Raw genomic sequence first — 10,532 nt, forward strand, 5'->3', positions numbered from 1 at the left:
CGGCCCCACCGCCGCTTCGGGCGTAGCCGGCAGCGTCCGCTGGGGGAGCGCTGTACGATCGCGGCTGAAGGGTAGGACGAGGCCAAGCGCGGTGCGCATCGCGGGGGGGTTACGGGCTCGACAGGGATGGGGACGGGCCGGGCCGGTGGGGCGCCCATACCGGCGCTCTGCTAGCTCATCCCCAACGCTATCGCCTCTTCACCCTCCCCCCGGTAACCCAGTAGCAACGGCCGGCAACCAGGAGGGCATAAAAAAAAGTAAAAATCCTCCGCGCTCCCCTTAAGAACCCACAGTGGGCGTGCCCTCCCTCAAGCCCCCCCTATTGGCCGTCCGTCCGGGCTGTCTGCGCCGCTGCCTGTGCGGAGGGGTAGAGTGGCTGCCGCGGCTGGCGGCGCCTCACTCGGTGCGAGGCGGGCGGAGGCGGCGGCGGAGCGTGATGGGCGCCTGACGCCCGGCCCGTCCCGCCGCCGAGGGACGATGGCGCGGCCCCGCGGCGGGCGGTGGCTGCTAGGTATCCTGCTGGCCCTGTGCCGCCTCGCCGCGCCGCTCGCAAAGAGCCTGGAGCCAGTGTCGTGGAGCTCCGCGAACCCCAAGTACGTGCTGCGAGAGAAGGGGGAGGTCGGGAGGGGCGCGCCTCGCACCCCCCGCGGGGAAAAAGGCACCGAAACCGCGTTCTAAATGCGAATTTAACGGAAACAGCGAGGTTTTTAAGGAAAAATCGGGCCTAGAGGCTGTGGGCGGCGGACGGAGCGACCCTCGGCTGAGGACGGACCCGCGGCGTCGCGCTGCTTTTCGTACCAAAAAACCACCTCCTTTCCTTCCCCCCCCGCCCCGTTTTTAACTATGCTTTTACCTCTCGCAGCTTTTCTCTCTTGAAATCCGTTTTTATTTTTGAAAACCACGTTTTGTTTCTCGATTTTTAATTTTTTTTTTTTCATTTTTCATGCCTTTTTTTTTTTGCTGTTGATTTTTTTGGTTTTTTTTTTGTTGTTGTTGTTTTGCTTTGTTTTGGTTTGTTTTTTGTTTTTGTTTTTTTTTCCTGGGTTTTCTCATCCGAAATCAGCCGCGGAGGAATGCGAGTGGATTTGTTCTGCCCCCACCTCGGGCTGGGTCCGAACAAAGCAGACGGTGGGGCTGCTCCACCTGTACAGATACCTAAATTTTATAAATTTATATATTTTTTAATAAATCTATGGATGTGGACGCGGCTGCCGTGCAGGAACAATATGAAGGGTCAGGAGGAGGAGGAGTGGGGAGTGTTTGGTCGCCCCTACGTCAGGGCTGGTGGTCAGGATGGGTCGGTGGCCCTTGCTCAGCTTTATCTTGTAGATCATGGAATGTTTATTTATCTTACCTCTTTCTCCCTTCAAAAAATTCCTGTTTTCAGCCTGCCTTTTTTTTTTTTTTTTTTTTTCCCCACCACACTTCTCAAGTCAAAAAAAATAACCCAAAAATAATCTAAAGAGTTTTTGAGAGTTGGAAAGAGCTGAAACAATTTGGACAACCTTCCTGCCTGGACACGTATTCCAACCAAATGTTTATTTCCTTGTTTTTTTGGTGAGGACAAAGGAACTTTGCAGGCACACTTTGTGTGTCCCCAGCTCTGGAAGCGCTGGGACAGCGGCTCTGTCACTTCATTCTCCTCGATGTGTTTTTCCTTTCCTTTCTTTGGGAGTTGTGTCAATTGGCTGGGAGCAGAGAGAACCTTTTCCCTCGGGAATTGCCCTGCTGATTTTGTGAGCTTGGCAAGGGGCAGGCAAATTGGTTCCAGAAAATAGTGTTTTTATTTGGGAAAAGGCAGCTGGAGATAGAGGTGGCTCCGGCTTGGTGGTGGAGGATGCCATGTCACCCCTCGTCCCTTCCTTATCCTGGGTTTTCCTTAAGCTTCTGAGGACTGGGAATTTGGGAGGAGGCCGTGGCCATCAGCTGGCACAGGGGTGACACTCTAGGACTTCCCAATGAGCCCTGGAGTGGTGGCCTTGGAGATGTCCCTCCCTGGTGGGGTGTCCAGGGAGAGCTTGAGGAGTTCCTTGGTTTTCTCAAACTGGGAACTTGGTGGTTTTCTGCTCCCAGTTTTTGGAGCTCAGCGGTTTTCTGCCTTTGGTTCACCCCTAGATCAGAGCTCAGAGGTTGTCCGGATTCAGTTTCCCCCCAGTTCGGATCTTGGTGGTTGCCCACTCTGAGTTCCCCTTGAATTCAGGGATTGGGATTGTCTACCCTTGGTTTCCCCCAGTTCAGAGCTCAGTTTGTCTGCTTCCAGTTTTCTCCCAGTTTGGAGCTCGGTGGTTGCCCACTCTCTGTTCTCTGGGAATTTGGAGTTTGGGTATAGTCTGCTCTCAGTTGTCCACAGATTTGGAGCTCGGAGGTTGTCTGCCCTGGACACAGCTTTCTGGGAATGTGCCATTGTCACCGAGACACACAAAGCAGTCACATGCAGACAAGATTTCACAAGGCAGAGGTCCTTCCGATCCCAGCTCACAGCTGAAAGCTGAGAGAAGAAGAGACCCCTTTGTTTATTTTCTTACTTTTTATACATTTGTGGGTCTAGCAGAAGATTGGTTTTTTGGGGTTTCCACCCCTCAGCCTCGGTGGCCAGACGAATTGTCAGTTACAATTGTTTTCAGGTTAGAAATATGCAAACAAAGGACAGAGAATGAAAAACAAAGGATTTGTTTATATTACTTCTGTGGGAAAGGTAGAAAACTGCTCTAATATTCTACAGTAACTAAAAGATCTGACTCCATTTATGAAAATCAAAAGGCTAATAAAGAAACTCAGAAAAACCAGGGTAACATGCCATCCTGTGTGGGGCTGCTCCTGTGGGTGCTTCCCCATCCCTGTATCCCCACAGGGACAGGAGAGAGTGTGAAGCACCAGAAATGTCGGCATTTCCACCCAGGAATGGCTCTGCTGGGACATGCATGGGCAAAACCCATGGAAGTGTTTTGCCTTGGTGGGGACTTTCAGGGCCCGGCCGTGATCCCAGTCAGATCCCTCCAGTCTGTGCCCCTGTGGAGCAACCCTGGATCCTCATGTCTGGGATCCATCTTTGGGATCTCTCTTTCTTTCCCAGCTCCAAGCTTTGCCAGCTATGTGGCATCGGGCAGAGCCTCCTCAGGGCCGCTCCCAGCAAACCCAGTTGAGGAAATCAGTCAGATTGGTGTGCTGGGCAAAGTCCAGCTCCAGTTGGAGGAAAACTCATACTATTGGTTGGATTGGCATTATGTTCTAGATAGATCCATAAAAAACCTTTGCCACTGTACTTAGGCTTCCAAGCCCCTTCCTGGGGCAATGCTGGGGCTGTGCCAGCCCCCATCCCACTCTGCTGAACTTTAACTCTTGTTTTTAGAGTAAAGAGAGCTAAAGCCTTTAAAAATAACATGGCTAAGTGGAATTTTCCAACAGATCCGAGGAGCCCAGCCGGCCTTGGTGCGATTGCTATAAATAAGGAAAATATTTTCCTGCCCTTTCTGGGCAGCTGGGAGCTGTGGGCTTCTGCTCCACCAGTGGGTTTGGAGCTCCTGGTGTTATCAGAGTGTCCTAGGGTAACTTTATGATGTTTGTATCCCCAATCGTCTGTTCTGTTTGTGCTGTATATTGAGTCCTGTGCCTTTAAGACTGGTTCTAAGAGCAAGGAGAAGCGCGGAGTTTGTTTTGAGAAAACTGCCTGACTCCTCCACATTCTTCTCCGGACGGGGTGTTCAGCAGAGGCTTGGAGAGACTGCAGGACAGAAATTTTTTTTGCTTTTAGTTAGTTTCAGCTAGCTAGAGCAGAGAAGTTCCCTAGACTGTTTTTTTTTCCTTTTTCTTGGAACTGTTTAAACCTGCTCTAGACTGAAAACCCAGGGGAGCACTGGGGGCTGCACCTGCGGCCCACCGGGGCCTGGACCTCGGCATTTTCCAGCAGCGCCGGAGAGACTGAGACTGAGGAGAGACTGAGAGAGAGAGCCGAGCTACACCCACGGCAAGGACTTTCTCAATTTGCCATCTCACTTCAAAAAGAGAGGTTTTATTGTTTCATATTATTCATTCTTGATACTTGTATGCACTTCATTTGTTTAGTAAAATAGTTTTTTCCACTTTTCTCCAAAGAGGTTTTTTTTTTTTACCGGACCGGTCGGAGGGAGGGGCCACTTGGGTTTGCTTCCTTAGAGGGATCCTATACAGGGGTTTTCTCCCAAATTTGTCCCAAACCAGGACACAGAGGGATGCTGATAACACATCTGATAGATGGAATGATTTCCTAATCGAGTTAAGTCAGGCTTAAGCTGTGTGCTGGGTTGGGAAGGTCGGCTTCTGAGTGTGTGTCCCAATGCCAGTGGTGAAATCATCACCCACTTCCCACTGTGAGGATGCTGGGTCTTGAAAGGGAAAAAAATAGGCTTAGAAATTTTTTTTTTGGGAACAAGTGATAATTGTCTCAAACCTGTGCTTGGGCTGAGCTCACCCTCTGAGTGAGCTTTCCCTGCGATGCCTGCAGAGCCCTTTGGAAGGGGGCTTGGAGAGGCAATATGGCTTTAATTTATTCCATCGTGTCCAAGAGGGGCTTCGGGGAAAGTGCTTCTGGGATTTACTCGTTCCCTTTGCTGCACAGCCAGGGGGCAGTTGGGAGCGTGCTTTCCTTGGACAGGTGGGAATTGCCAGAGGAATTCTGGCTAAATCCTTTCTTAACTCTCTTGGCTGTAATTTGGGAGAAATATTGATCCTGATGGGCTCCTGTACCGACTGTTAAAGGGAAGCATTCCTAATAAAATATGGTTTGGAAAATTCATTTCAGGCTGGAATTCGTCTCCCCAGAAAGTATTTTAATAAGGAGGTGGGGGGAAATGGGACACATCATCCACGTGGCTCTGGAGAACGGCTCCTTTCACCTCTGCTTTTCCCTCTTCCCCTTACAGAAAGTTTTGCTCAGCTCTGAACTCATTAAAAACCAAACAAATGCATTTAAGAAAAAAAAAAAAAGGTGAGGGGAAGAGGAAAAAAAAAACAGACAAAAGTCTAATCCTTTGTGGTATTTTTATTCTGCCTTTAATGACATGATGGTGTCCTATGGAATTCTGTAAGCGCTGGGGTTGAAGCCAGGCAGATCTTTGCCTCTTTTAATGCAGTTTTATGAGGGACGAAGTGCTTGCAGGAAGGCTGTTTCCGAGGGGAAAGGCTGGCCTGGAACTCCGGAGCAGGGGGCTCACCCTTGTCGGAGCAGATGGAATGGAATTACAGGAGCCGTGGGTGCAAGAGGTGCTTCGCAGTGTCAGGATTTGGGAAATAGGGAAAATTTGCTGCTTATTTTTAATTGAAAGTAATTTCTGGCTTGTAGAGACTCCCCCTTCCTGAGGCTGAGAGGTGGGGAATGGCTTTAAACTAAAAAGATAGGAAGTTTAGGTTGGGTATTTGGAAGAAATTTTTGGCTGTAGGGGTGGGGAGGCCCTGGCACAAGTTGCCCAGAGAAGCTGTGGCTGCCCCATTCCTGAAAGTATCCGAGGCCAGGCTGGATGGGGCTTAGAGCAACCTGGGACAGTGGAAGGTGTCCCTGTCCATGGCAGGGAGTGGGGCTGAATGGGGTTAAAGTTCCCCTCCCTACCTAAACCATTCCAGGATTTATGATTCTGTGTTCCCATCAAGAATCCCATGGCTCCCATGTGCACCTTGGCCTTTCCAGGGATTTGCTTCATCTCAGAAGGTTGGCCTGGGCAAAGCAAGCCTGGACAGCCTGCTTTCCAGTTGGAGTTTCTCTTTGGAATGGGGGGATGTGGCAATGCAATAAGTGTTTTGTTAGGTTTTTATAAGAAGTTTATGTTATGGTTCATTTCACCGTATCCCAATTCTGTAACCCTTTTGTGTGTTCTCTATAATAAGGTGTTTTGTGTCAGTCCTCCCACCCCTCACCTATCCTGGACCATCCCCTCTGCCCCCCCCTCTCTCGGGGGCAGCCTGTCAATCGCTTTGGGGAGCCCTCCCAGATTGTGAAATCTTGGGGAGAGGGCTTCAGGTAATAGGTAGCTGCGTCCGGTTGTGTCCCCGCTCCGGGTGGGAGCTGACCCCCAGCTAGCTCGGGTCAACACAGACACAAAGTTTCCAGTTCGTTTTGGCTTCTCGGCTTAGCAGCTGGACCCAAAGGTGACAGTCAACAGCAGCAGAGGAGAAAAGGCTGGCTCTCAGCTTAGCAGGTTAAAAGATGTTTAATAGCAGAGATCTCCAAGCTCCGAGGCGAGCGGCTGAGAGCTTCCAGGCTGAGAACCCAGCGGCTGAGAGCTTCCAGGCTGAGAACCCAGTGGCTGAGAGCTTCCAGGCTGAGAACCCAGTGGCTGAGAGATTCCAGGCTGAGAACCCAGCGGCTGAGAGCTTCCAGGCTGAGAACCCAGTGGCTGAGAGCTTCCAGGCTGAGAACCCAGCGGCTGAGAGAGCTTCTTCCTCCCTCCTATCCCCTATAAGCGGGGGAGGGTCCCAGGGAGGATACAAAAAGACAACAAATCAGGGAATTGAGGGGGTAACAAGATGTGCCCACCCCCAAGCTTCAGACCACTAAAATCCAGAGCCAAAGGAATTTCCCCCAGGCTACCTATCACCTGAAGCCCTCTGCCGGAGATTTCACAATCCGGGAGGGACCCCGGGAGTGATAGGCAAGCTGCCCCAGAGAGGGGGGTTGGGGCAGAAGGGATGTTACATGTCATGTGAGGTATGGGATGATTGACACAAAACACCTTATTATACATACAACACAAAAGGGATACAGAATTGGGGATACAGTGAAACGAACCATAACATAAACTTCTTACAAAAATCTAATAAAACAGTTCTGCACCACCACATCTCCCCCTTTTTTGTTTTAATGACAGGAGGAGGGCTGGAACGGAGGAGGATGATATTCGAAGTCCGGGTAACTCTCGGTGAGCCACTTTGGCTGAGTGGGCCACTCCATCTGAGGTTCATCCTCTGGGTGTCTTCTGTCTTCTGGGTCTTCCTCCAGTTCCACGTCTTCCTCCCATCCAGGCACGGATGATACAGCAATATGGTTCACAGAGGGGGCATGTGTGGTGCTAGAAATTAATCTACTTAACATTTTTTTGATGATACCAAATCCAATTAAAATTAACAGAATAACAAACAAAAATAACAAAACTGATTTCAAAATTGAACCCACCCAGCCTGAAATTCCCCAGTCCCCAACCAAGGAGCAGGTGAAACTTCCTCAGCACAGGGGATTGGCGCTGGACAGGTTCCATTGGGACTAGAAGAACTAAAACAAACAATCAGCATTCGAGCAGGGGTCATTCAGGAAAGCGAAACCATCCGGGGAAAAATCTTCCCTCCTTTTCCTCCTAAAAGCTGCCTGAGTAACCTGTGGCAGTTTCTTTTTCTCCCCCGAGACCTTCGGGACATAGGGCCTCACCCATTTTGATGGTAACCATCTCGGCCCCGTGGGGGTGGACACGCAAGCGTACCCACGGCCCCACGTGACTAAATCATGAGGTCCCTCTGTCCTTCCAGTCTCAGGGTCCCGGACCATGACTGGCGGCCTCTCTTTGATGTTTAGCTGAGGGTTTGCCCCGAAATGACGAACAATGGGAGGGTTTAAAAACTCAAAGGTGCTGTTTAAAAAATTCAAAGTGAATAGAGCCCTGGCCAATCGGGTCTGTGGTGTTTCTGTTTTCAACACCGGTTGTTGTTGGTTAAGGACCCTTTTGATTTCTCTGTGGGTCCTCTCCACTACAGCTTGGCCTGTTGGGGAATGAGGGATGCCGGTTTTATGACCCACTCCCCATTGTTGCAGGAAGCTGCAGAATTCCTTGGAACGGTACGCTGGGCCATTATCAGTTTTTTAATTCTTTTGGGATGCCCATGAAGGAGAAAGCCTGGATGAGGTGTTTAATCGCATCCAAGGTCTTCTCCCCTGCGTGGGCAGAAGCAAAAACTGCACCGGAAAAAGTGTCCACAGACACGTGCACATATTTAGATCGGCCGAATTGGGGGATATGTGTCACGTCAGTCTGCCACAGCTCACAGCTGTTCAGACCTCTGGGGTTTACTCCTGCACTCAAGGTGGGGAGTGCATGCTGATTACATGAGGGACACGTAGCCACAATTGCCTTGGCCTGTTCCCGGGTGATGTGAAACCGGCCAACAAGGCCAGGCGCGTTCTGATGATGAAGCTGATGGCTGAGCTTTGCCTGCTCAAAAATGCTTGGCAATGGGGCCATCGCTGCAGGAGCAGCAAGAGCATCAGCCCTTCTGTTCCCCTCAGCTATGAACCCCGGCAAATCGGTGTGTGATCTTGTATGCATCACAAAAAATGGCTGCTCCCTGTGGGAGACAAGCTTGACAAGCTTAGAAAGCAGCTCAAACAGTGCGGTGTTAGACACTTCCTGCAGTATTGCCTGATCTGCCCTCGATACCACCCCCGCTACATAAGCGGAGTCCGTTACTAAATTGAAGGGTTCGGGGAACCTTTCGAAAGCCCTGACAACAGCGGCCAACTCAGCAACCTGAGGTGATCCCTCCACCTCGGCAACATCTGCCTCCCACTGCTGAGTCTGAGGGTCCTTCCAAGTCATAACTGACTTGTGGGACTTTCCGGACGCGTCCGTGAAAACTGTCAGGGCCTCTAAAGGCTTCCTGCTCCGAACATCTTTCAAATTCAGTGTGACTTTGGCATCCTGATTAAAAATTTTGTGGGCTGGCCAATGAATTGAGATTTGCCCCGTGAAGGAATCTAGAGCAAACTGCAGTGCTTCATTTTCCTGAAGCAGGTGTTCTAACATTGCCTTTGTAATCTGGCCCGATCTTAATCCAATTGGAATGTGAATGCATTCAAAATCACACCCTGCCAATTCCCTGATCTGAACTCTGGCTTTTCGGATCAGTTCAGCCACCAGTTCCTGTGGACGTGTCATTCTCTTGGACCTTTGATGGCTGAGAAAGACCCATTCTATGATTAGAAGTGGGTCCTCTCTGCCCTGGTCCTTTTTGATGTTATTTCTCCATTGGAAAATGACTCCATGGAGGTGTGGCAATTTCCCCATTATTATAAATTTGAAAGGCAGGTCTGGATCACACCTGTGAGCCTGCCGAGTGGACATGAGATGCTGTACCTTTTCCAGCGCCTCCTTCGCTTCCAGGGTTAGTTCCCTGGGAGAACTCAGCTCCTCTCCCCCTTTCAATAAATTGAAAAGAGGGGCTAGGTCCTCAGTTGTGAGGCCCAGCCAGGGTCTCACCCAATTCAATGCCCCACACAGCTGATGGACATCTGCAAGGGTCTGAATTTTGGCTTTGAGTTCCAATTTTTGCGGCACAATGGTCCGCTTGCCAATTTCCAGCCCCAGGTACCTCCAAGGTGGCATCCTTTGAACCTTGTCTTCCTGCAGCTCGAACCCTGCAACAACCAATGCATTAATTGTCAGGTCAAGTGCGTGGGACAAGACATCATCGGTGGGGGCACACACAAGCACATCATCCATATAATGATGGATGATTGCTTTCTCTGCGGCTACGCGGACCGGGGACAGCAAGGAAGCCACATACCACTGGCAGATGATAGGTGACACCTTCATCCCCTGGGGAAGAACCCTCCAATGGTAGCGTTTCCTCGGGGCCTCTCGGTTAACAGTGGGAACCGAGAATGCAAAACGTGGTGCATCGTCAGGGTGTAGGGGAATATGGAAGAAACAATCTTTTATATCTATAACAGCCAATTTCCAATTTTGTGGGAGCATGGTCGGGGTAGGCATCCCAGGTTGAAGAGAGCCCATGTCTTCTATCACGTTATTAATTTGTCTGAGATCTTGGAGGAGTCTCCACTTGTCCTTCCCCGGCTTCCGGATAACAAAAACCGGCGAATTCCAAGGGCTGGTGGTCTCTACAATGTGACCCTTAGCTAACTGCTCCTCCACGAGCTCTTCGAGCGCCTTCAATTTCTGTTTTGAAAGCGGCCACTGTTGCACCCACACTGGTGCATCTGTTTTCCAATTCAGCTTGTGGGTAGGGCGCTCCTCAGCGACCGCCACCCAAAAATCCTGTGGGGGGTCTGGGATGTCAATCGTGACTCCCCACTGGGCCATCAGGTCTCTCCCCAACAAGGGTTCCCTATAATCCAAAACAAAAGGGCGTAAACTGGCCAACTGCCCTTTTGGCCCCTTAATTTGCACCACACTCTTTGATTGTTTGGCCAATTGCATTCCCCCTATTCCTTGCACCTGTCCTGCCACGTTTTCCAAGGCCCAACGTGACGGCCAGTGCTTAGCTGGGATTACAGTCACGTCCATGTCTGTGTGGAGCAGGCCTGTGATGTTAATGGCCTCATCACCCACCTGTAACTCACATCCCACCTGGGGTTTCACTTCTGTGATGTTGTGCACGGGACAAGCTGTTGGTATGTTGTCTTCTTCCAGGTGTTCCCAGGTGGGTATGATCTGGGTAACTATCTGCCCTTTAGGTAGGAATGTTGGTGGGTGAGTGCAGCGTAGCCAGAGAACGAATTTTCCAGGATTGTTATCAAGTGTTCCTGGAAGAATTTCGATTCTCTTTTGGGGTGTGTT

At 50.4% G+C, this 10,532-nt stretch overlaps 1 protein-coding gene across 1 annotated transcript in view; it reads left to right on the plus strand.

Annotated features, from left to right (window-relative positions):
• The first annotated feature begins 460 nt into the window (after positions 1–460).
• The window catches only part of EFNB1 (ephrin B1), a 66,602-nt gene continuing 56,530 nt past the window's right edge, over positions 461–10,532 (plus strand). The window contains exon 1 of the mRNA XM_040089134.2: positions 461–593. Within this exon, the coding sequence (XP_039945068.1) occupies positions 478–593 (116 nt within the window). The 5' untranslated portion in view covers positions 461–477. The remainder of the gene's footprint in view (positions 594–10,532) is intronic.

Source organism: Hirundo rustica, chromosome W, assembly GCF_015227805.2.
Source record: "Hirundo rustica isolate bHirRus1 chromosome W, bHirRus1.pri.v3, whole genome shotgun sequence".
NCBI lineage: Eukaryota > Metazoa > Chordata > Aves > Passeriformes > Hirundinidae > Hirundo > Hirundo rustica.